Source organism: Gavia stellata, chromosome 1 (genome assembly GCF_030936135.1).
Source record: "Gavia stellata isolate bGavSte3 chromosome 1, bGavSte3.hap2, whole genome shotgun sequence".
Classification (NCBI taxonomy): domain Eukaryota; kingdom Metazoa; phylum Chordata; class Aves; order Gaviiformes; family Gaviidae; genus Gavia; species Gavia stellata.
The window spans coordinates 129,468,007-129,495,033 of NC_082594.1; the positions used below are offsets into that span (position 1 = coordinate 129,468,007).

The 27,027-nt window shown below is 39.2% G+C and overlaps 1 protein-coding gene across 1 annotated transcript in view; it reads left to right on the forward strand.

The window, feature by feature from the left end:
* SLC22A15 (solute carrier family 22 member 15) overlaps positions 1–18,272 on the forward strand; it is a 36,050-nt gene extending 17,778 nt beyond the window's left edge. The window contains exons 3-12 of the mRNA XM_059821132.1: positions 966–1,098; positions 2,533–2,697; positions 3,730–3,859; positions 5,633–5,848; positions 7,194–7,334; positions 8,146–8,231; positions 10,317–10,437; positions 11,400–11,472; positions 14,814–15,002; positions 18,106–18,272. Of these exons, the coding sequence (XP_059677115.1) occupies positions 966–1,098; positions 2,533–2,697; positions 3,730–3,859; positions 5,633–5,848; positions 7,194–7,334; positions 8,146–8,231; positions 10,317–10,437; positions 11,400–11,472; positions 14,814–15,002; positions 18,106–18,192 (1,341 nt within the window). The 3' untranslated portion in view covers positions 18,193–18,272. The remainder of the gene's footprint in view (positions 1–965; positions 1,099–2,532; positions 2,698–3,729; positions 3,860–5,632; positions 5,849–7,193; positions 7,335–8,145; positions 8,232–10,316; positions 10,438–11,399; positions 11,473–14,813; positions 15,003–18,105) is intronic.
* The last annotated feature ends 8,755 nt before the right edge of the window (positions 18,273–27,027 follow it).

Consider the following 27,027-nt stretch of genomic DNA (forward strand, 5'->3'; position numbering starts at 1 on the left):
TTCTTGTGTTGAGGTAGTTTATAACTGAGCTTTGAAATAATATAAGCTTTGCTAGAAAGGATATCTAATGGGGTTTTGGTAGAGAAAGAGAAGATTATGAGGAGGAGATTAGAGTGTTATTGCAGGGATAATGACATAATCACCAGCTTACCAGCACAGGAAGAAAAGTTGGGTGTCACTAAAAGGAAACATTATCTGAAGATGCAAGAGGAGTAGAAAAAGAAAAGAACACAAGATGTGGAGTTTTTAGAATACAAAAGGAAATAACTTTTGAACAGTGACAGCATGGCATATTTTCATTCTGCAGTTTTGTGGGGGAAAGAATTTCCTGTCAGGTTCAGCCTAAGACATTAAGTCAGTAAGAATCAAACATAGGAAGATCAGATTTGTATTTGGAATTGAAGAACTGGAAATGACACAAAGTAGACTGTAAAAAAAAAAAAAAAAAATGAGTATTTGCAATACCAGAAAAACTGTCTAATGCTACCAAAGTGTTTCTCAGTGACAAGACAGTTCACAGGAAGGAGCATATGCAGGATTATCTTTGGACATAAACCACAATTTTTTTTTTTTTGCATAGTGTGCCTACACACTGCAGTGGCATATGTCAAGAGGTAGGACTGAGTCTATTTAAGCTAGTAGATTTATGTGAGAAAAGGCAATAAAAGGGAGAGTGGGAGAAGGCTGCAAAAATTACAATATTCTATGAGGGATCTGTCCTTGATTTCAGAATCAAAGACTTCACGTGATTTGGGGGAACTGTGCAATTGTTTAGTACTACCTGGTGAGTCTGGGAGACAACAGTTGTGTTTTGGTGACTATCTGATGACTGACTGAATGTGATGCTTAGGAGATTTATGCAGTTTGATCTTCCTTAAAGTATGTGTCATCCCCCTCCAACTATTAGCTGTTGGTGAACTGCTTGGATACTGGTTAATTCTCCTTTTTTTTTTTTCTCCATCCAGTGGTTTTTAATTGGCAACACGTCATACAAAGTCAGTGCTGCCAGTTCTTTCTACTTCAGTGGTGTGTTTGTTGGAGCAATCTCCTTTGGCCAGCTCTCGGATCGCTTCGGGAGGAAGAAAGTCTATCTCACAGGTAACCACTGCCTCCTAACAAAATGAATGAAGTGGAGGTGTTGTGTCTCTGACAGGAGCCCAGTTTCTGCTGAGAGCTTGATATGCAGCAGTGAATAATGTGCTGTGATTTTTTTTTTTGTCTTTTTTTGTCCTTCCAGTATACTTCAAGAATATAAATAGGGACAAGAAATTAGTATTTGACTATTCAGTCACTCTGAATGTCTGGGAGGTATTCTGGATTCAGGAATCACAGAATCACTAAGGTTGGAAAAGACCTGTAAGATCATCAAGTCCAAGCATTAACACAAAAAAAAAAACCCCAAAAAACCCACCACAAACAAAAAAACACACCACCATGCCCATCAATCCACGTCCCACAATGCCACGTCCACATGTTCCTTGAATACCTCCAGGGAGGTGACTCCACCACCTCCCTGGGCAGCCTATTCCATTGTGTTACCACTCTCTCAGTAAAGAAATTTTTCCTAATATTCAGTCTGAATGTCCCCTGGTACAACTTGAGGCCATTTCCTCTCGTTCTGTCACTAGTCACTTGGGAGAAGAGGCCAACACCCACCTCTCTGCAACCCCCTTTCAGGTAATTGTAGAGAGCGATGAGGTCTCCCCTCAGCCTCCTCTTCTCCAGACTGAACAACGCCAGTTCCCTCAGCCGGTCCTCATAAGTGCTTACACGCATGCATGTCATGCTTATGGGATCTCCACAGGTTGCAATTAGTATTTCTAGTAATTTGTTAGCAATGTTCTCACATGCATAACCTGCTAGGAATTTGTTGCACCTTTTATCTCCTTTCTGTATGATTTAATTTTTATGTGTTTGTGATCCTCATCGTGTTTTAAAGCTCAAGCTTTTTTACTCTCCCCAGATCAAACAACATTTGGAACTTCATGTTTTGTGTATGTATTTATGAAGTTGTGCGTCAATGGATGAGCATGTAGAATTAAAAAATGATTTTTTTTTTTAAAGGAACAACCTCATTCAAAGCAAATAAAGGTGGGCCTGCTATGCAGTGCAAACTCCCCATGAACTGTCCCCTGGTAACTTTTCTCTTCGCTAGTTTGTATGGCCTGCTTTCCAAGAACGAGGAGAGATATTTAGTCATATATTTAATCTGTGGCTTCTGTATGGGGATGAATATCAAGCCATCTTAACTGGAGCCAGACAGTAGTTCTGAGTATGTGAAAAAAATTGACTGCTGTGAATTTAGTACTGCAAATCATGTATTAGAAACCACTCCTTTTGTGTCCCCTCTTATGATACTGACTTTAGGTACTTACCACAGGTTTGGGCAGAAACGTCTGTAGCAGTGCGTAGTTGTTGACCGTGATTACTTAGGACAGATGCCACTGAACATCAAGTAAAGATACTGATAAATGCTTCTGTTTTTTAATTTAGGTACTCTTCTGAAATGAAACCTTTTGCCTTGTTTTCCAGGTTTTGCGCTTGACATCTTGTTTGCCATTGCAAATGGATTCTCACCCTCATATGAATTCTTTGCCATCTCTCGCTTCTTGGTAGGGATGATGAATGGTGGGATGTCACTGGTGGCCTTTGTTCTACTGAATGAGTGTGTGGGTACTGCCTACTGGGCATTGGCAGGTAAAATTTGAGTGTCGGTGTCTTTATTGTCAGAATTTATAGATTTCAGTCTCACGCACCACTTGAGATGCACTAAAGCTCCCACCATAGCAGCTGCAAATTTAACTCTGCTTGAGGATCTGTGTGACCACAGTCTTTGAGCCTTGCTTTAATATGAACCTTAGACAAGCACAGGAGCTGACTTGGGGCAATTCAGATTTCTGCATCACTAAAGCTGACGAGGTCCAGTTGAAACATCCCCTGTGAATGTTACACAGCTAAATACTCATCCAAGGTTCATGATAGCTGAGTATTATCCATCAGAATTTTGGACTCTGCTAAACAGAGCTTAGTGTTTCTGTGCTAAATATAAATTCTTTCATTCCTGGCAGTTCTCAAAAAGAAATCAGAAGTGGTTTTATATAATGGGAAGATGAGACAACTATTGTTTACATGTAAAAAAAAAAAAAAGTTGTCCCATCTGGTAATCAACCTTAGAACTTAGAATAAGACACAGATACCTTTACCTGTCTGGATTGCTAGTGTTGAAGCTGTCCTTCAGATATGATGCATATAAATTGTACCATTACAGCTCTGGGGCCTGACTTACCCAGTCTGTGATAAGTGCCAAAGAAGTGCTGTGCTGAGACTGTTTTAAAACAGGCTATCTTACAAATCATGAGAGCTACAAATGAATACTATATATTCCTAAAAATACCAGTTTTCCAATGGTTTGTAATATTTATTTTTACACATAGAAAGATGAAACATATTTATATTTGAAATTACCAGACTTGTTTATGGGGCTCTGTTGGGTGAGGAGGAGGTAGAATGCTGCTTTTTAGACTTATATTGATCTTTGCAATTAGATGTAATACTTCTGCCCTGCATGGGTGAAGGACAGAATGTTCTTTGGTCAAATAGCTGTGGGTTTGCCTGTATTACTGAGTGAATTTTTCTTAATGAAGTGTTAGTTTCTGTCTGATCCCATGCGTTGAGAGTTCATAATGTTCCTTAAAAGAGTGATAATGTTTTTGTTTTGTTGTATATTAGGATCTATTGGTGGCTTGTTCTTTGCTGTTGGAATTGCCCAATATGCTTTATTAGGCTACTTCATTCGTTCCTGGAGGACTCTGGCTGTTGTGGTTAACCTGGAAGGAACAGTCGTCTTTCTTCTCTCTCTGTAAGTTATTTTGCAAACAGAGTTTCATCAGGAAAGATGTCAAAAATAAGAAAAAGAAAAAAAAACCTGAAAACAAACAAAAACCCCAATGAACAAACCACACAACTAAGTCAGGGTGCTTTTCTAGGATGGTATGAAATGGTGTAACTAAGGTATTTCTCTCAACCTCTGCCACCCAATGTTCTGTGCTTTCTTTAAAGAGCAGTGCTGCAGTATTTGAAAATGTAAGTGTACATTGTATTGTATATGCATTGTTACTGTAGATGGAACAGTCTCTAGAGTCCTGTAGAACCACATCCTATTCTTTAACTGGTATATGTAGGTGGTCTAAACTGTTGTCTGGTATGCTACAAGAGACTATATAGATGTTAAAAGAAACAGAAGTGTTTTTGCAGTTATGTGATAACATGGTATTTCTCTTATAATTGTGCTTACACAGAAGGAATGGCATCAAAATTGCTTGCATATACAGTCTTAAAGGTGACATGCAAAAGAAAAAATAGGCAACTTCCTTTTATTTTTCAAATATGATTAGGAAAGAATAGGAAGAAGACTTCTTTATTAAGATAGTAGGGGTTTTGTGTTTGTGGACTTCAGCACTGAAAGGTATATAATGCAGTGTGCTCTTTTGTTATATACTTCCTGACAGCAAAATCTCAGTAAGTGAAAAATGATGATTACTTTAGCTGCTGTTTAAACTTAAGGCTTTTTTCCTTCCAACATCTATTTAACTTCAGTAGCTAACTTTTTGAATAAAGCCCTTTGCTAAAGAGTCAACACACCCTTTCAAGGGAAGCATCGAACTCAGGGAAAGGTCTTAGGGGCTGTTCATGAGGTGAAAGGCAGAGATGACACTTCTGATATTTCAAAACTTAGTGGTGTTTGGGGCCTTTGGAAAAAAATTTTAACTTTCAGATTGATATGTTAAATTTTTTTGAAGTGCTTTATGCTTGGGACTTCAGAGCTGTGCTCGGAGGCCTATCTTACTGTAAGAAAGGATTTTTTTTTATTCCAAATTTCACACTGCCTCCCTCCCACATTGCTTAAAAATTACTCTGTGCAGAAAATGCTGTCAAGATTTTTTTTATCACAGGGAAGAAAACATGTTCCTTTCTAAGATCTTTTCTTTTATAAAACCACAGAATCACTTTCCTTCAAATTTAAAGGAAAAAAAAGGTCACTTCTGGTCAGAGGCAAGACTGTTAAATAGCTTCTGGCAAAAGACTAAAGTTCAAATTATTTTTGGGAATCTGAAAGTAATAGAAGATTTGCTTTGTAGGCTGTGTTGGAGTTATAGACCTATCAAGTGAACAGTGCACATGGGGTGCAATAGCATGACCTTTGCACAGCCTCTACCTTCCTGTCTACAGGAGAGAATTTGGGATAAAGTTGGAAAATGAGGAACAGAAGACAACTAGTTAGTGTTACAAAAACATCCTGTGGTTACTTGTAGTAATGTGGTGCCTCCTTAATTCTGAATTCTCCTAAGAGAGAGTCCTAATGATACTGTAATTTGTAGTATTGTGTGTATATGTATGTGTATATATGTATATACTCAATGTAATTTCTTGGTATCTAAATTACATATGACTTATGTTCCCTTTCCTTTCAATGTGCTTTGTCTCTGTTTCAGTAAGTGAATTCTGTACCTGAAGGGTTGTTTGAAAAATTCTTTGTTATACTGAAATGTATTTCAGCCTTATTTCCGTAGACAAGTCCAGCCTTGTAGAAGAGAAAGCCCTAAAGCTTTCTGTGTGTGTATGTGTGTTTCAGATTCATTCCAGAGTCCCCTCGCTGGCTCTATTCACAAGGCCGGCTGAATGAAGCCGAAGATGCCCTCTACCTCATTGCGAAGAGGAACCGCAAGCAGAAGTGCACTTTTTCATTAAAACTCCCAGCAGAGAGGAGCTCCAGAGAGGCTAGCAGTTTCTTGGATCTGTTCCGATATAAGATTCTCTTGGGACGCACCTTGATCATGATGTTTACCTGGTACTTGAAATACTTAGTAGGCCCAGTTGTGCTACTGTTGCCTCTTTAAGTCTTTGAGAGAACATGTTGCTGAAAATTGGCTCATCCTACAGATTGTACTTAGTCTCAGCCTGTATTATTAGGGACACTGTACCTAAAAGGATCCTTGTATTATAGTATTTCCTTAGTGCATTTCTAACGTGAAGCCATTTTTACAGTCTCGTTCTGAGGTGCTTAACGTTTGCATTTCTGTCATGCTTTTTGAGTCTCAAAATAGTTGAGAAATACCTCTTCCTTTCTGCCCCTCAGAAGCTGCTGAGATTAGTCGTGCTGTCCTCCTCTGTGGCCCGGTGCTATGTGTCAGTACTTTCAGTCAGGTGGATTATTCTTTGTTTTGTGTGTGAGGAGCCCACACCCACCAAGGTGGGTGGCCTACCTTGTCTAAGGAGTGTGTTTATTTTCTTAAGAGGAAGTGCTGCCAGTGCTAGCAGTTGCTGTAGTAAGGAGCAGGAACTCGTGGTGCTACCTGTACTCGTTAGCAGAAATTTAACTCTCCATAAGTGCTTATATTGCTTCAGATAGCTCTGCTAGCCCTGAGGTCTTCTGCTGCCACTTTGAAATAAACCTTATGTATGACATGGTATGTGAGTCCTCTGGCATTACTGTTCATACAGTTGCTTTTATAATGCATATATTTGGGGAAGATGTATTGATGAAGAGAAAAACAAATCGCGTTATTTTGTTTGCAGACAACACAGAGCTGTTTTCCTGTTGCTTTTCCAAATGCTTACTGCAGAATAGTTGATTTTTCTGTTCCTTAAATGAGAATTGCTGATTTCCTGCAGAATGAATTAGTGACCTATTCCTTTCTTCTCTGTAAAGATGACAGCCAGTCAGAGTTACGAAAGAAAAGTAAAAAATCAGAATTGGAGAATGAATAAAACTGGACCAGGGTGTAGAAATTAAAAAAAGGTGGAAATCTCATCTGAACTGTTTGAGAAAGGGTTTACACACAATTGGAAAAGTATGGACAGAAGTGAAACCTGGTAAAAACAAAAAGGACAAAGACATCATTTCTCAAGTCAAGTAATATAATCATGTTCATATTTTAACTTTGTTGTGGTTTACGCACATTCTTCTTAAGCGTAGTCTTAAGTTTAACTGAGTAGTAAGTCAGGAATTGGGTATGTGCAGAGACAAAATGGTTTCTTTACCTAGAAAGCATCACATACTTGTAGAGAAACATTTTTAGACCTATCTTCTGAAACACTAAATATAGTTCATAGTGTATTGTGCCAGACCAGTGCTTTGATTTGGCAGGCAAAGCAGCAGCTCTGATTTTACTCTTTTTTTCTGTCTCTTGCAGGTTTGTGTGCAGTTTGGTTTACTATGGTCTTACCCTTAATGTGGGTGACTTAGGTGGAAGTATTTATGCCAATTTAGCCCTTTCAGGGTTGATAGAAATCCCAGCATACCCAATCTGTATTTACTTGATTAACCAAAAATGGTAAGTATGACATTTATTAACCCATTCAGGGTTTTGTTATAACTTTTCTCAAAGATAGGTTTTCTGTATATTGCACCGCCTAGCTTATATCCCTTGTGTAGGGCTTCCTGCTTCAGTGACACTACTTCATTATATTCTCCTGGGAAATGCTTTTTTGTTTGAAAGTGCCACTGATACATCTTTTTTTAAATAACAACAGTATACCTTGTTCTCACTAGCTCACATTAATGAGCTGTCTAAATTTGGCTAAGATGAGGCTGATACTCCAGATCAGTCGAACCTATTGTGCTGACTCCATGCTAACACAAGATGGCATTCTTCCCACCTCTGCCTCATAATCCCCGTTCTCACAGTTAATGTCAAAGCTATTGCAACTAAACTCAACTGAAGCCATCATGGGGTTTCGTGTAATAGCTGCTGTGTGCACTAGTATGTGACCAGAGCTTTTGATTCAGGTATTTAACAGTTTCCTGAGCCATGATATTCTGGACAATGTCTTTCACTTTTTGTAGCATTCACCTCCCAATCTCTTCTCTACATGTCTCTTGAGGAACTTTACAAACGTGCATACACAAACGTGGGAAGCAAATCAGAATCCTAGAAATTGTCAGCCACTGCATAATGACTTCTTGGTGTTCATTTTGTTAAGAGTGCAGTAGAAGCTTGTTTAAACAGTGTGAGAGGAAGTGTTTGTGGGAGATGGCATTCAGAACTTCCAACTGCAAATAAAGAGACAACATGAATTTAGAGGCCTCATTGCTCTGCAAACCACAGATCTAATGCAGAATAAAGCTTTGTCCTTGCACATCAGGTTTGGTCGGAAGCGAACGTTGAGTGCATTTCTGTTCCTGGGAGGACTGGCTTCTATTATTGTCATGTTTCTTCCTAAAAAGAAAGGTAAATATTTCCTTTTGTTTCTGGAGTATGTGATAAGAAGTTGTAAACACAGCATCCTACAGCCTAAGATTTTGATGGTTGCCACTAGATTAGGCTCATACCACATGCAAGTCTCAATTTTTGAAGCCAGAGAAACTAACTCAAAAAGGATAAGCAGCAACCTTCCTAAGACCTTAAGGAAGGCATGTTAGAAAGACTTGGGCTTGAACTTTTGTCTTTGGGTTCTGCCCTTTACTTCTGATCACATCAATCATTCCTTTCCAGTGTTTCTGACTTAATCTCAAAGATGATGTTTTTTGGGGTATCTCTGTTAGCCAAATGATATGTCAGTGTAAGTCGTACCTGTGCAGCTTGTATGTATCCCTCCAAGTGAAAGACCAGTGTCAAAAGATCCTAAGAATTGAAACTTGGGGCAGGTTTCCATCTTTTCCTCACTTCTCTGTAGTGTTCAAGACTGGTGTGATTGTGGTATTAGTAATGTGACCACATAACTTATGGTTCAGAAAGCATTCTGAAAATCTTCTGAAGCACAGGATCTTTAAGAAACGTGAAATGAAATGTCTTTTTTGTAAAGACACACTAATGTTCACTTCTTCATTTACAGATGTTTTTCAGAATGATAGAAACAAAGTTGCACAGTGGGCATTTTTTCCTTTGAAAACTAGGTACATAAATTCATCTCAGCTTGTAAGATTTGGGAATGTATAACACCTGTCATAAGGAGAGAAAATGCTTCAAACATTTGAAGCATGATTCAAAAAGATTAAACATTTATGATGACAGTATGCATGAGTTGCTCTAAATGGCAATGAATCTAATAGGTGAAACTTTTTTTAAAGGGGTACAACTCAAGTTTCCAGAAGTATTCCAGGTGCTAGAGCCCAGACACTCAGAGATATTCTGGTTAGGCTGGTACCAGTCATCAAGTAGCTTTTCCATACCAGTCCAAGTATAACATGTGAAAAGAAAGAGATTTTTCAGAGGATAGAACTGCAAGACCCCAGGAAATCAGCTGTGTGCTGAACTGCCAAAGTCAGCCAGGACCAAAGTGCCTTAAGAAGCGAAATGGCAAACTGGCCAAAGCAAGCACCTGTCTCTACTGTGCATCATTCATTCAAAGCAGTAATGGCTTATGCTGTAGCCTTCCTTGGTAAGCATTTACCATGTGTTCTGCCTGGTATAAGTGAATAAGCGCTGGCCATTCTGTCAAAACTGAGCTGGATAGGATAGTTGGTATGGTTCTTTACAGCATCTTCCTGTCTTTTATTTTTCTTCCAAAGTAATAATGTTAGAAACACGTTATCATGCTATGGAATTGACACTGAATAGGGCTCTTATTACTAAAAAAAACTTCCTCACATTTGAAAAATGAATCTTCAACTTGCTGACAGAACTAGTGTAGTATTTTATTAGTGGTAGACTCAGAAAATGTTGGTTTTTAATTTCAGCTTTTACTATGTTTATAGGATTTTTATCTTACAGTACTAAAATCTGATGTTCTAGTAGAGCCTTAATGCAGGAAATTAGTGCTTTAAAGATGTCACTCACTGTAACACTGAGGACAAGGAAAAGAAAACTCAGTTTCTGTTTTCTCTGATACTGAGCAATAGTTCCATTCTGTAGTCCCTGGGACTGTTCAGTCATTTAACCCAGTCATTTTCTATTGGATTGTATTTAATAAATGGAAACAATTTTGGGCTCGTAGCAAGTCTGCCATGAATTTAAAATAAATTTTTTTCAGTTATTTTTTTCAAAATGTGTTACATGGAGACTTTTCCTCTTTGTACCAATTTGATTGCATGGATAAAGGTAATAAATCCATAGACACAGACTATAAATTCCGTTGGATGATTTCTGCCATTGCTGCCTAAAAGAAGGCTCTTGGATTCTCTTGAGTTTTGAGAGATCTCCTGAAGGTACAGATCACCTCTGACAAATACTGTCCTTTATTAGAAAAATGCTTGGCTCTCATAGCAGGTCCTTCAGTAGGTTCCTTTTCACTCCATACTGTTGTGTGATTGAAATGATTACAGAGATGTATTTGAGTGCTTGAAAGCCTTACGAGGGTCACATTTTCTCTGTCAGATACTGGAGTGTTTGCAGTGGTGAATAGTCGCTCTCTGTCTTTGCTGGGGAAACTGACAATCAGTGCTGCATTTAACATTGTCTACATCTACACATCGGAACTTTATCCCACAGTGATCAGGTAACACAAGTTAATTTTAAGGTCTTCATTTTTCTGTTTCTCTTACGTGATCACCTTTTATTTCTCTCTTCCTTTTTTCTATTAACTATATCTTTTCATTTGAGATTTTCAGTTACATATAATGATTATCTGTAGTTTTATATGCTAAATTTCTTCCCTTACCCTCTTCTCACTTCCACTTCCCTCAAATTTGCAGTGTTCTCTTCAGACTACCCATATTCTTTTATATAACAGTAAAATAGTCCTTTGGCTCCTTTGTATGCTCACAGCCCTCTCTCCACTAATGAGGATGACAATAGTATTGCTGATATTTCTTTAATGACTGATATCTAACTTTTTCAGTGCTTTATAAACCAGACAACTCTATTAAACATTCATACTTGCTTAACCAGCGACACTGAAAATGACTGGTTGGTCAGTAAGCTTTGTAAAATTAACTTGATGCTTCACAGGCCACATGTAAGCAATAGTAAGGTTTCACTCACTAGAGGCAGAAGTACCCCATGCTTATGCTGATGGTAGACAAGCATCGATCATATGGGTGCAATTTTTAATAGATATTTTAACCAGGTATTATTGTTGCTGATCAGCCACCAGTGAAACTATACTGTGGTGTTTTTCATGGGTGGGCAAATCTGTTGATAAACAGGATTTGGATAAAGGAATTTAGCCAAAATTTCAGGCAGAGGCAAGATGCATTAACTGAAATAGCACTTTTTTGTCTCTTTATAGGTATGTATGTTAGAATTCTGAACATGCAGGAGATTTTTTTTGCTTCTCTTAAGCACAAAGCATGTTTTAATTCCTGTCATGATGCTTTCAGTTACATTTGACTTTTCTTTGCCAGTTAATGTGGTCAGGATCATGACTGAGATTTTTTTTCTTGCTCAATGGCACTCTTCAAAAGTTGTAATTTCTCCTATGCAAATGTCACTGATTAATGATTTTTGTTTTCATCTTAGGAATGTTGGAATGGGTGCCTGCTCCATGTTCTCCCGTGTTGGTGGAATCATTGCTCCTTTTGTCCCTTCATTGGTTTGTCTGAACTTCTCACTATTATGTGTGTATTTGTTTTGTGGCTCTGACCTATCAGAGGCTTACAGAGGTGGGAATACTTTGGCTAAGTCATGTATATAAACTAAGATATGTAATTTGGATGTCTTAATGCTATCGTGGTAGGCTGAAGGCATTGTGATACAATCTGTGTAATTAGACAAAAACAACGTTATTTAGTTCAGAAGATGTTTTAGCCCTGTAAGAATTCTGGGACTTATCTAGTGGACTTTAGCAGTACAGTAATTTCAAAATACCAAGACAGTGATACCCAATTTTAAACACTAAGCAAGCAATAGCAAAAACCTACATAGTTAAAAGATCTACAGCATCAAGATAAAGCATAAGAGCTCAATAACTCATATTTGTGAGAAGCAATTAGTTTTACTGTCAGTGCACTTCATTGAATATCCATGGATTATAATTATCAGCAAAGCAGTTTATCTTTCAGTGAATGAGTATGTTGTTGTGGAGACCTGATATACCAGCAAGGCTTTTGAGCGCAAACTTCACAGCAGTCTGTCAAGGCAAAGAAATTCTGAAGAATGAAACATGAGGATGATAACTGTTATTTTCCTCTATGTTCATAGTCTTATGTGTATGCAGGTAAAATAGTGTGCCAGTTTCTTTCACACAAACTGCTTGCTGAGGTCAAGTGACAATTCCTTTAATGTGACAGATTTCATCTGGAATAACTTTCCTCTCTGCCATTTGCCATCTTGTTATGTCAGGCAGAGGGCTAGCAAAAGGGCAGATGAGCACAGTGAGCCCTTTAATCTGCAGAATGAAACATGGGGTAGGTGAGAGTGCAAGCACCTCTGGGGTACAACAGGCAAAGACCAAAACTGGTGCAGGTCTCCCAGGTAGATTTATCAGGCAGCTTTTATGTAGCAGTTGGGGCATCCATTATGTTGTATCTAGTGGAGATTTAGCACTGCAGCAGACACACAAATCTTGGATCATCATGTTTGAAGGGGTCCATGAAAGTGAAAATAGCTCTGTTTAAATAACAAATGAACATTGATTTGAGGAAAGAATTAAGTATTTCTGTGGTTTGGAATGTCTTCAACTATTATAATGCGTTTTTGGTAACTTTTGTCTGAGGATCTCATAAGAAGGGTGGGAATGGGAAAAGTTAATTGCTGAGATAAGAGATGAAGTGTTGCTCTTAGATTTCATCACAGCCTGTTATTTTCTCAATTTAGAATTGCTCTTTACTATACAAAGCAAGTTTTTGAAACAAACAGCTAAACCCTTGCCTTTTTTTAAATGAGCCTGCTTCACTGATTGTCTGAAAGTGAATGTACACGTTTTGGAGCTACATTGTAGATGGTGTATATTTTCACACACACCTTTCCCCAGTGTAGTTTTGCTTGTAACAAGCCATGTGGAAGCAGGGACACGCATCAAAGGAGGAGTATAAACACTGCTTAGGCTGTTAGGGGTGATGACAGGAAGACCAAAGCTCAATTGAAGCTAAAACTACCAAGGAGCATAAATAGGGATTCCATTAGCTAAAGGAAATTTAAAGAAAATGTTTAGCCTGTTGTTAAATGGGTTGGACATCCTATTGGTGGATGAGATGGAATTATCTGAAATACTTAACACTTTTGCTTTAGTCTTCATAGGCAAAGCCTGACCCCAAGACTGCATATCAGCATAGTTGAGGAAGCAGAGGGCCAGCCAACAGTGGAGGAGCAATAGGTTCAAGAACGCTAAAGCTGAAAGCTTTCCATTCCATGGGATAGGATTCCCTAAGAGGTGGTGAAAGAGCTGGCTCTGATAGTGAGGCAAGTGTCCATCATCTGTGATAAACCATTCTTGTAGAGAAAGGTCACTGATAACTGTGGGGATAAAAGCTAATGCTATGTGCATCTTTAAGATCAGAAAGTGGATCCAGGGAGTTACAGGCTGAGCAGCTCGAACAGTCTTTGGGAAGATAATGGGACACGACCTTTCAGAGTCTGTTTCTGAGCATGTGAAGTGCAAGGAGGTAATCAAGATCAGTGAACACAGATTTACTAAAGACAATTTTTTCTTAGCCAGTTTGATTTGATAGTTAGCTATTTAATCACAGAAGGTAATACAGATAAGGAAAAGGAGGAGAGCAGAAAAGGCTTTTGTAAGGCTTTTGACACTGTCCCACAGCATTCTTGTTTGGAAGCTGAGGAAGTGTGTCCTGGATGAAAGAAATATTAGATCTGAATGTTGCATAGACCACCAGGCTCAAAGGGACAGTGAAAGTCTCAGTATTTGGTGGCTGGTGACAAGTGGAAGATACAACAGAATACAACCTCCTCATATTTTTAGAGGATGCAAAATAAGGAGGAGTGATTGACACACCAAATGGTAGACCTTGAGTCCAGTGGGACCTTTTGGGCCAACAGAAATCCCATGAAGGCCAATAAAAAGAATAAAATTCTGTTTCTGGTGTGGACTAATTACATGGTCAGTACAGGCTGGGAACCAACTGGCTGAAGAGCAGCTGGAAGAGACCTGGGCACAACAATGGATGACAAGTTAAATGGGAGCTAGCAGTGTCCTCTCATCACAAACAGGCAAACTTCACTCTGAGCTCAATCGGGCCCAATTCAGTATGTAGCCCACAGGTTAAGTTCCCTCCCAGTTCTAGAGGGATGTTGAAGAATCTGTGGAGGGTCCAGTGGAGGGTAAGCAAGATGGTCAGGGGCCTAGAGCCCATGGCTTCAGATGAAAGCTTGAGGGAACATTACACCCTTGATCTTTCCAGTAGCATTGAACAGTTCAGCAGGGGTCAATGGCCACAAGTTTTGGCTTGGGGGTTAGATAGGAAATCTGGACAATACTCTTTCTGAGAGGCTTAATGCAGCCCTGGAACAGTCTACTCAGAGGGAGAGTCTCCATCCTTGGAGTTTTTTCAATACTTGGTTACACAAAGCTATGATTGACCTGGTCTAGTGTTGGCTGTAGTTGTGCTTAGAGTAGGTGGTGGGCACAGATGACCTCAAGGGATCTCTTCCAATCATCATGTCTATGATTCTGTGATATCTCTTCCCTACTACAAAGTTTGTTAAAAAGTACATATACTCAGTTCTTGTCCATAACATAAATTCAGCAGGCATTTCTTTTAAAGTCCATCCCAAAATCTCTGTGGATCTAATAGTATTGATAAGATACAATTGACAATATTGGTTAAAGAAAAACCATAGGATTAGTAACTTTTATGCTAAATACGAACACAAACACTTGCCAGATGGAATGGTTGTAAAAGTTAAGTGCTTTAATGTGCAGTATGAACTAGAAGGAACCAATCTCAACCTAACTCTCTTTGTTCTTGTCTCCAGAAATCTGTACAGTGGTCTCTGCCTTACATTGTGTTTGGAGCAACTGGTCTTTTGTCTGGGCTCTTAAGTTTATTGTTGCCAGAGACCTTAAACAGCCCTTTGCTAGAAACTATTTCAGACCTGCAGGTATGCTCGTACTGGCGGCTGGGTGATGAAGCCATGTCATTACAAGCCCTAGATGGCTCACAGGTATATTAATTTTTATTTCCTAGTACTTTTCTGTTGTGTTTATTTCAGCTGTCAGCTTGAATATGCCACTCTAAATAGATTAGGGTAGTGATTCTTGACCTGTGGAGAGTAGGCCCCAAGGAGATACAGAAGATAGTTTAGTAACCTTACCATTATGTCTGAAATGTTGTTTGGAAATGCGAGCTGAAACATAGCTGGGTTAATTCATCCCTTCAAGGCCAAAAGCTTACAATCTTTTCCTTTAGGATAAAGGACTCTGTGTCTGTCCCTCTCTAATCTCTAAGACAGATTGCTGCAGCATGCTTCATGCAAAGCTGGCCACTGAAGTTTGAGAAGCCTTAGATGTTAAAGAAAACAGAAGCCTGTTTGTGAAGGGCTGTCCTCAAAGGTAGCACACTGTCCTTCTGCCCTGACCTGCACTGGCTGTTCTGCAATGTCAATTGTTAGGTCTACCCTAGAGAGTCTTTAAATGGGTTAAAGCTAGACTAACCTCTGAGATCTGTCCCACTGTTGATTCTGGGAAATGAGATTCGTTGAAAACGTTGGAACTACAAAACTCCCAGGCATAAGCATAAATAAATGTGGCAGTGGGATGTTTTTCAGTGAGGTTTCCTTGAATGTTGTTTTTTCATATCACTTTATACTTCATTTTGTCAAACTCCTTGATGCCTCCTGAGGTGTGTACAACTTCCTGTCATGTGGAGGTTTTTTTACGTGGCTGCTCCTCTGTGAATGGAGTGGGATTAAAAAGAAGGAGGTAGAGAGCTGGAAGTGGGTGTTTGAATTTGGGTAAGGTTTTAATATTTAAAACCTGGTCCCAAAATTTCAAGTATCAATGGACTAATAAAAATTGAATAAGTGGTCAGAAGACTTGAAGGGCAACTCATAACAAAAAATGTTAGTTGTCCCATTAGGCTGAGATGAGACAGGATCCTTATAACAACTTTTACTTTCATTTGGTTAATTTTTGGTCAAGCAGTCTGAGATTCACAGGTAGTCATAAACTTATTTTCATAGAAATCAGGAGGCAGAGTAACACTTATTTCTAGAATGAGAACAGTTGCTTCCTTTCAAAGGCTTCAACACGTTGCCTTTGTTTACCAATTTTAGCTGTAATCATTCTTGAAAGGACAGCGCAGTTTAGTGACAAAAGCACCCTTGAAGAAGGGTTGAAAGAGGCAGCCCTGTAACGATTAATTTTATACTTTAGCTACTTTACATGCGCATTTTATAAACATTTTTAGCCATACTGGATAATACGTTACGGCACCATGTTCTTGCTGGCTACACAAATCATCATATACATTTACATCAAGTTTATACCAGCTGTTATTTTGGTAATTACATCATTATTACATCTTAACTGTGCAGATGGCTTACTAACAAAAAACAATTCTAGCAAACAGTGCAGGTATTACAACTTAGAGGGGGGGAAAGTCACGGTTTTATTTTCCTTTCTAACCAAGTAAGGTCAGTATTGCCCTTTGGGGTGACAAGTATTGTCTGTCTATCAGTATTTGCACAACTTGGTTCACTTATGTCAAGCAGTCTTCTCAGGTTTAAATCTTCCCTGCTTGCACTTCTGCAGGCTTCTTAAAAATCCCAACCTCAGCAGGATCCACAAAAGAAAAAAAAAAAGAAAAAAAAATTGAGAACATTCTTCAGGAACACTTTTCCCTAGATGGATTAAAATTATTGAATCCAAATGAAAAAAAGTTGATGGTTCTGGCCTGAAGTAATCCTGTAACTTCAGTGAAGTTACAATCTGGAATGTCTGTGATACATTAGGGGTTTATTTTAAAGCTCACAAAGAAAGCACTGATAAAATGGAAAGCTGTTAAACATTAACCCTATTTGACAAGACCATGGAGAAGTCTTACTAAGCTTCTGTAAGAATGATGTAGAATTTGTTTGGCATACCCTGAATTCCCCCTGTGGAATCATTGTCCTTTTGTACCACTTTCAGTATAACATGCGTTCCGGTTGCCCAGAATGGAGGCTTTGTCCCTGTTAACATACATGAATGTGATATTCAAGTTGGACAGCATCCAGTAATAGCCTGACTTCTCTCAAATAATTTTAGAAATCCAGAAAAAAGCATAACATGATTCCCTTTATATCTTCTGTCAGGTCTTAGTGCTCAAAGTGTTTGAAATTCCTTTGCAGTTAATGCACATTGCTGTAGCAAAACTCTGAAGACAGATCTAAAGCTACAGATTTTGCTTGCATGGTACTGTCAGTCAGGAACATGATTTCCATTTCTCTGTTTTCACCCTTTCTCTCACCCTTCTTCACATATAACTAGGCAGGCAGAAGTCTTAGGGTGGATGCAAACATACTGGAAAAAACCTAAATGCTCAAACTAGATGGGGGTTTATACTAGCAAGAGAATCTTTTTAACTGGAATAATTTGTATCAGTTGGAAAAATGCTACACTGGCAAAATAAAAATCAGTTAGCTGTAATAGCCGACTTTAGTTTGGCTATATGATATAAATTATGTTGTTAAAAGGACTCTGGCTGGAGGAGGTATGTCTATAATAGGGAGTTTACTTTCTGAACATATGAAGTGGTAATGTTTTTTCCCTTTTCCATAACACCTTTAGTTAGTATTGCAGGGCGATCTTTTAGTTAAAAACTTGCATAGGAAAATGCCTGTGCTACACATGGACAAATAATAATTCAGGATGGAGAAGCTTTTTACCTAACAAAGTAATCTGTATTCTGAGCCTCTGTTTCCAGTAGCTCACCACAGAGTAGGGACCTCAGACTTAAATTAAGAAAGCTGAGCAGATTATCACTTCAGAACCATTCTAGCTGGTCTCCCTCCTCATATATTCTCTAGTGTACTGATGGAGCAGAGGAAGTCCATCCACTAGAAGCCCATCTCTTTTAAAGGTATTTTTGAAGAACCAAGGACATAAAAAGAAATCTTAATTCACATTAGGTGTTTTACAAAGTTTTAATACAGTGATTTGACCTGTCTTTTCTTACTTTTTTTTCTCTACCAGCATTCCAACAGAGGTGTAATGGTTTATGCTTACATATTTTGAGATTGATTTAGTGGCTTCTGCACTAACCAATGACTTCATTTTTGTTTCTAGTCTGGAGACAAAGAGAGTTCTGCAGGGAGTGGAAGTGAAGATGAGGAGTTCTATGATGCTGACGAAGAGACTCATATGATAAAGTAATGAAAAGAAGAAACACTGGCTTATTTTATGCCTTGTCTTACTTGTCCAGTCAGTTCAGCTGTAAGACGAGTACTGGGGACCTCGCCTGTCAGGGAATGTAATTGGGCAAGTGCCTGTGTTTTTCCTGACTAGGAGAGGGGTTTGAGTACTGTTCAGACTAATTGCACCACTGATGCTCTCCATACGAGACAGCCGTTCAAATTCTTGTGGTTCAGAATGACAGTGCACGGACCGCATTTGAAGCCAGGTGAGACAGCAAGGGTGGGATCATGTATTTCTGAAGCCTAGGAAATTACCTAGGCTTAGACAGATTTGGACAGATCATCAATGCACATGTTTGTATTTTATTTTTAAGGTGGGTGATTTTGTTTCAGTATAAATCGATAAACTTGAAAACATCCACTTTTTTTTTCTGTAGAGTGAAAGTGGTCACAGAAATGTGCTCTGTGCTACTCCAGTGGGAACAAATTCCTGAAAATGTATGTTAAAATCGCTTCTGCATATTGAATAGGAGGGAGGCAACTACGAAAATGAGGTTTCTCTCTCTGCACAGACACCTGTATAGAGTTACAGGGTGCAGCTGGTTAGTCATGAGCTGTGCATTTACTTAGTGATAATGGAAGGCTGGGAGGAAGGACTACAAGAAAGAGCAACTCTAAAGCCTGCAGTCATAAAGGACATACTGATTTTTTCATTTTCATCCACCAAGCATTTTCTTGGGTTGTCTTATGCATACGTTTGCCACGTGTTCCCCACATCTCAGCACTGCTGTTTGTAGCTTTGCCTACTTTTACCTTGTCCTCACTTTGCCATAAATATTGAAGCTCAAGAAATTCTCTGTTCAGTGAAATAATTCTGTGAAGGATATAATTTCATGGGTGGGACATAGGTGAGGTATTAACACATACTCTGTGAGTGTGGTGTGTGTTAGAATACATAGCTCATTTTTGTGGACCTATCTGTGTCTTTATTTCTGAAAGAAACTTAACTCTGAAGTGGTAAGAGGAACTATGGGTTGCTGTTACATTTGGGGATTACTTCCAGGAAGCTGCTAGTATTTATTTAAAATTCTTGTGTGTTGATAAAGTTATCATTAAAAAAAAAAAAAACGGTAGACCTCTTTGAGACAGCATTTGGTTACTTTACGTTGTTTCTTAACCAGGTGCTTGCTCAAGCACTTGGTTACTTGACCTTGTTGAGGAAGACAACTTCACTCTCCTGTTTACACTGAACTTTCTGTAGGTGCTTCATTAGAGGGATATGGAATCTTGAAATACGAAACATGAACGTATGAAATGTAAGGCCTCATCTTTGTAGTTGGAACAAGAATTCAGTTTGTTTGATTGTGTTGTCGTCTTCATCCTCTAACCCGTGGCTTTCTATTTATTAACATTGATTTCCATAAAATGTTTGTTAGTCTTTATACTTGGAATTCCTAGCAAAGTGCCACAAAATGGCAGCAAGTATATTGTCAGGCTCACTAGCCATTTTTGTGGATGTTAGACTAAAAGCATTGGATTAAAAAAAAAATTGAAAAGCTGACTGGTGAATATTTTCTGGTTAAACTGGGAAGCTCCTTTACTCTGAAAGGAAGTGAAAGTAAACAGCATCTGAAGTTTGCAGCTAGCTGCTTGCACTTTGTTTGCTGGGAACTGTAACACTGAGCAAAGTGCAACTACCCTGCTTGGTGCAGAGGGCAGCCCAGAGACTGCAGATTCACGCATGCAGTCCTCCCACTTGGCCTGAGCTCAGTCCAAGCACTGAGTGTGAGCAAAGTTGGCAACTTCAGTCCCTATGGACAATGTGTCAGTATTGTCATGATTTTTGCCTGTTATGAGCTTCACTAGAAGAATTCCAGCCTGCAGTCTTCACTTTGTTTTTCCCAGACTGTTGAATAGTTGTTGTAGATGTGGCAGGGCACTTTTAAACCCAGTTGGATAGTGTTTCTGCCTTATTTGGCCTTTCTGTATGCAAGAAAATTGCTCAAATAAGGTACTCGGAAATACTTGGAAAGGTTGAATCTATTTGTTTGAAGAATTTTTAGTGTTGTATTCACATTTTGAGTCATGGACAACTGGAAAAATGACTTTTTGTTGCTGATGGCTTCTAAATAAATAAAACCTGCTTACTTAGAAGCAAACAGCGGTAAGCCTAGCAGTATTAACATGCCGCCAAGACCTGACAGGTTTTTTTAGGTGTTTGCTACCTCTGTCCCTCTTTGGATGGTAGGTAGAGTAAGTCACCTGAGAGGCAGACAGGAACTGTTAACCTTCCTCCCTTCATAGTTTACTGTCATTATCTGCTACTGGCAACCCTGGTCATGCCACAGGACATGTCAACATGATTTTCATTAGAACAGTAGGATGCTGTAACGGTTCAGGTGGAGGAGATCACTCTTTGCAGGACCTGAGCTGGATTTTGTGACAGTCCTCAACTTATAATTAAACTTACCTTTCCACTCATGCACTTCTATATCATAAGTATACATATGTAAAATTGCAAAAACAAGAGTGAAGAAAACATTGGCAATTTTTTTCCATAAAAGCTGCTGCTCTTTTTTAACCTTAAATCTGTCCCATGTTTGCACCTTTGGAATTTTAAAGGGCAGCATCTTTTTTGTGTCAACCATGGGAACACTCTGTTGTTACTTTTGCTGGCCAGTTAATTCAGAAATTTTATAGGAGAGAATCCCTCCAGGAGGAGCTCAGCAATGTAGTATCAGGCTTCTTACAATTACTTGCTCTCCTCCTTTGTGTTCTAAGGTCCAAATCCGTTAGGTGCATTCAGTTTCTTTTCAGAGAGGTTTGTTTTATAAGAACTGGCCTTGTGGTACAGAAACCTATAGGATCACTTTTTTCTTACCCATAGAGTGTAATGCTTTATAATATTGAGAAACTTGTGCTATATGTAGCATTCACTGGGGAGCAATGCTGCACAGTGTTTTGTAGCCTGTGTGGTCAGCTTTTTCTGTATCTAGATGGAGCATTATTGCGAAGCAGAAGTTCTTCAGTTGAACAGTGCCTGCTGTTACGGGTCTCACAACCGTGTTACTTGAAAGCCCAAGTCATAAGGCCAGAGAGAACTTGTGACTTTGAAGTTATATGTAAGCAGTCTGCATAGGCCCAACTAATAAATCTCAGTGTTTGGGTAGTAGATTTGCCCTGAGGAGCTACTGGAGAGCAGAGGCTGATACAGCACTAGATGTATCACAGTGTTTGACATATTGTAATGATAAGAGTCTGAGACCAAATATTCTTGCTATAGTTGAGTGAAGTACGACAACCTTATCCCACGTTTTTTGCTAGAGTAGCTTTGTATTCTAAGCAGCCTGCACTGTTAACTGGTTTTTGTGTTGCACAGGCACTAGGATACCTACCCAAGATGGGAATTCCTTCGGTTTTGTAGCTGTCCCTTTTTTCAGCCAGCTCACTTAGTGGGATTATGCTAGAGATGAGAGAGGCTTTCCCATGGTGCTGATTAGTCATAGCTCACCTGAGACAGTATTAAGATCTGTTTGGGATTCTGCTATCTAGGGACCTCACAAGTGATACCTGAATACAGCTAGGAGTGAAGGAGAGTGACAGGTCATGTGAGACAGCATGGCGGAGAATTAGCTGGAGGGAGTCGAAAGACTAGAGGATTCAACAGAAACACTTTAGGGCAAGGGTAAATGAAGGCAGAAGGTAGTAGCCATTGGGTGGAAATACCCTTCTTGCTGCTTGTGTTGACTTGAAGCTGCTTTCAGAGCTAGCATTGGTTCCAGGATGTCCTTTTGGGTCACCAGTTCTGTCACTTACTTTTTAATGTCAACTTTGTTCAGCACTACTACTTTAGTGATGAAACATTTCTTTTCATCAATATAAAATGTGGCACGCTTCAGTTTTCTTTTGGATTCAGCTTTTCTATGAAATGGCATGTCACTAAGATCATCAAAATTTGTAAAGCCTTCTTTTGGAGAATGCTGTGTAACTGGTCTTCACTTAACTTGCCAGCTTCCCTTTAGAAAGATAGGAAGATTAGAATTATTTGATGCATTTTTGTCACACAACTTCTTGTGAAGTGATACTTCAGCCTTCTAAAAGGATTTTACTCCCTGGCTATTTTTCATAGGCTGAAGAGAATAGAATAGGAAAGCGATTTGACTAGTTTATCTTTTAAACTGCTTCCCCTGAAAACAAAGTTAGTGCTCTCCATTTAGGGATTGGGAAAGTGCTGTTTGGAGACTCCCTGACACACTGGAAACTTAGAAGCTCTGTGTTAAAGGAGGGCCACAGGTGACTCTGTGTTCAGGTCAGGGTGCTGAGTGAAGAACATGTCCACACCTCTCCAGAGACACCTAATTAACATGGAGCAGGTTGTAGCTAGCTGCCACCTTTGTTCCAGTAAAGGCTTTACGGATTCATAGCCCTATGCAGTCCTCTGCTCACAGTGCACAGTCTGTGCCAGGGTTTCCAGGCTGTATGGATGTACTGAGGTTAGCAGAATATCCTTTGCAGAACCATGGGGAATGCAGTTGAGCCGTACATTTTCCAACCTATGTCGCCTAAGGTTATAAAAGCAGTTCGCAAGAGAATGTTTTTGTTGTACTGAGGAAAAGGGGGAAAGTGAGAAACAAACTTTTCCTAGAGTGTGTTAATGGAAACATTTGAGCTAAAACTCTTGTTCCTGAGTTTTCTGTGTAATCACCGAATGCAGATTTGGTTAGTATTTTGTTTTAGCTGAAGGATAGTGTGCTATATATACACCTTTTCCCATCTTGTTAGAGCTTCTTTGATCATGCTCTTTGACAAGGCTGAATCTAGGCATCTGTACATGCAAGTCGTGAGCCTTGCAGTAAATATGTCAGAAAAGCCCAAGAGCAGCACTGTCATTTGATGGTGGAAGTTAGTCTGACCTGACACACGTAATGCCTGTGTCAGAAATGTGTATATTCAGCTGTTTACCAAACAGGAGACTTAGGTATAGCTGTATTTTCCGTCTCATTGCTTGTATCTTACTACAAGAGGTATTAAGTGGAAGAAAGATACCTATGTAAGAAAACTTCTATGGCAGATCTAAATGTAGAATTGGAAGGTGAACAAATTTACACAGAATTTTTCCATGCTATGTATTTTTAATGCCTTGTCCAGTCTATTGTAGCCTTCAGATTTTCCAGGTGCTACTGTTATTTAAGTCTATTAGAGCTGGGTAAAACTTTCACCCTGACAGTCTGAATTCACTGAACTATCTCATCTTATTTTTGGTACTACTTGCTGTTTCTGTCATTCTGAAAAAAGCTCCTGTATTGCCTAACAGGGAGCAGATTTTTCTGTTCTAATCTGAAGTGCCTGTTTTTATAAAGTCTTCTTTAATTTCCTCAGCCAACTTGATATGGGACTGTGTGTAAAGTAACATCATAGAATTGGATTATATCAGTGCCAAAGACAGTTTTTACTGGAAAGCAATGGTCCAAAACTAGTTCTAGCTGCATTCATTTGGAATTCTTCCATGCAACCTGCTAAAACTGGTATTTACAAGCATCTCCAGAGCTTTAAGTGACAGAGTTAGTTACCTTTGTTTGCTTGTCTTTCATTGCTCAGTTCACTTAAGTAGCTTTTGCTTCTGAGAAACCAAAGAAATTAAATGAAGGATTTAAGACAAAGTGTAGGTTCTGTAGAACAAGCAGAATTTACACCATGTAGCCATTATAGAGAAATCTGCAGAGCCTGTTTGCTTCTGAGCTGCAAATATCAAAGCTTACTCTAAGACTGATAAAACCTGGTTAAAAAAACTGCACATTGGAATTTGTTAGTTCATTCATCAGCCTTACAAATTAGCATTGCTAATAACAGCTTGCCTGGAGCTTCACAGGTTCTAGCAGACTTCTACAAAATGCACAGTCTGTTTGAGGTGTTGCTAAATAATAATGTCTAGAGTTTAAATCCCTATTACAACTAAAATTCACTGCAAGACAGCCCTATCATGGCTGCTTGTTTGCCAGTGTTAGCAGGTGGCTAAAAGTTTGTGCAGCAAGAGCTGGCTGCCCAGGATGAATGGTTTTAAAAGAAATAATCTGCTTTCTCCAGTCTGTATGCAGAATGAAGCAGGACCATGGGGTGTCAAGGACCTCTCATATACAGCAAGCTTATGGAATGGAGTGTGTTTAAGTACTTGCCCACCCTCATTTACAAAAGGTTTGTAGAGGAGGCAAGTCTTCAGCATGCATGTTACTGCTTCCCACCAACACATCTGAGGTGCTCATATTATACCTACTTACCAGTAGGCGGGCAAAAAGTATGGCAGTAGGGAAACTTTTGCCAATATCGAAGGTTATATTTACTTAAAGATGTTACATGAGAGGTACCTGGCACAGCTGTGTTGAAACAAAATGCTTTTACATGATGGAAACTTGATTGGGAGACAGGCATTTCTGATGTTAGTTTGTAGGAAAAAAAAAATCAGTGTTGCAGATGCTGAAAATTGTTATAGAGCAGACAACTGCTGGGTGATTTGTGATAAAAGAATTTATTGTGATTGCTGTGATTTCAAGTATGCTTCTAAAAGACTGGGTTTGAGTATTTGATCATTGTCACTCCCCAAAGTCCAACCCAAATTTTATTTTGTTCTTGTTAAAATTTGAATAAGTCATGTAAAAATTGGAAGTATATTTTTCATATGGATACTTCTATTGCACTACCTTTCCTTCCTGAATCTAATAATAATTTGATTTTTTTTAAGCTACCTCTTTATGTTGAGCTTTTTTGTCAATTTTGTATTTAATTGATTTTTAGGAAACTACAAAATATTTCCTTTTTTAATTTATGTGGGAATCCATGACTTGAAGACCACAAGTAGTCCTTCTGTTTAAAGTTTTTCTTAAAGGCCTTATGTGGTTAAAAGATTTAAGCTTTTGAAGGAGCAGACTAATTATACACTTAGAACATGTGTTCTCCTGTGTGTACTGCTTGCCTTTTAGAAGGGCCAGAAAGCCCTTAATTTTATGCTAACCTCAGTTGAGGACATGACTCTTCAGGGGCAATAAAAAGGTTTGAGTTGGGGAGTTTGAATCAATTTAATTTATTGCCAATTAAAGAGCTTTTAGTTACTGCTTTTGGTATTGAAAGAAAAAATAAATAAAACACTTAAGGAAAACACTGCTGCTTTCTTCCAGACACCATTCTTCCCTCTCTCCCCCCCATGCCATCGCCCACCCCACAGTGGTCTCTACTTCCTTGGCTGCATGTTATGCTCTGTCCCTTCAGCAAGGCAACAGGCAGCACAGGAGATTGGGATTAGTCTGTTGTGCTTGCTGGTTCTTTCACTGCTCCTTGTTTCTTACTCAACCGCTTTCGTGTGGGTTTCTTCCCCAGTCTCAGTCCCTTTAGAGTTGTAGCTCCTTCTGAGTCTACTCTCAGCCTCTGCTCAGGCTATGGTTTTGCTTTGGCATTTCTCCTGCTCAGCTGTCTCTCCTTCCTGCTCCTCTTGTGCTGGCATGGTCTTATCCTTTTTTTCCTCCTGCTGCTATAGCACAGTAATCTCTTTTTCTTGGCATTTACTGGCCTTTCTTCAATGTGATTTTGCAGAAGTGCCAGAAACTCCTGACAGTGTTGGAGTGCAGTGGGCCAGTGCCCAGTGTGCCCAAGAGGCAACGGACACTAACTGAAACACAGGAGGATCCATCTGAACACAGGAAAGCACTTTTTTACTGCGAGGGTAACTAAGCACTGGCACAGGTTGCCTGGAGAGCTGGAGTCTCCATGCATGGAGATATTAAAAAGCTGTCTGGACACAGTCCTGGGCAGCCTGCTTTAGTAGGTGGCCCTGCTTGAGCAGGGGGTTGGACCAGATAACCTCCAGAGGACCTTCCAACCTCAGCCATTCTCCGATTCTGTGCTGCCTCTTGCTGAGCTGGCTGGGAACAACACAGGGCAGTCTCTGGCTTCTTCCCACACAGGACACCCTGCAGCCCCCTCACTGCCAGAACCCTGACAGTTATGCTCAATACATGACTGTACAGGGTTTTCTTCCAAATCAAGTCCTTACAGTTTGGGCTGACAGTTTTTGTGAGTGGTAGTTGGTACTGTATTCCCTTTCTGTTACTGTTGTCTTAGGTCAAGTAAGTGAAACTCCTAAGGATATAATCAGACACTTACAGCCAAGTTCTGTGTCTGGTTATGTCTGCATCTCTGCTGATTTCAGAAGACAGAACTTAGATCTCCACTTGACCAGAGGAGCAGCCAAAGGGGTAAACTACTTTCTTTCTGCTCAACCTTTCATCATCATGAAAACAAATCTTTGTATAGTCTCTGTATCCTGTAGACTTTATATTGTTTCCTTGTGCTTTTTTAATTTGAACCAACAATCAAAAGTCCTTGCCAGTTGAGAGTTGAGTAACAGGAAAGTGGGAATGGGGGGGGGAATAGATTCACTGCTGCAAACAAAAATCGAGTTGTATATAGTTGGTGTGTGTATTTTTAAATATTTAATTTGGATTACTTGAATACTGAGTGTTATGAGCCTTCCCACGTTAAAATGAGGACTGATATATTTCAGAAGTACTTTAACTGTATTAGTGTGCTGTTGTTAACTCAGAGTTGTACTGCTGAAAAGTCTGGTTTTAGAATACTTGATCTGAGAAGTTACAACTGAAGACAGCATAAGCTTTTCCACAGTAGACCTTTTATGGTGGTATATTCATATGTTCTGTGAACAGCTGTTGGATCCATCTTTTTAAGATGTTCTTTGCCATAGGTGAGGGGCCATAACAAATGTTGAAATATTCAGAATAATTGCGCTTACCTGTTCTGTTTTCTTAATATATTTCCTATGCATACTGCCTTACCTGTATGTACTATA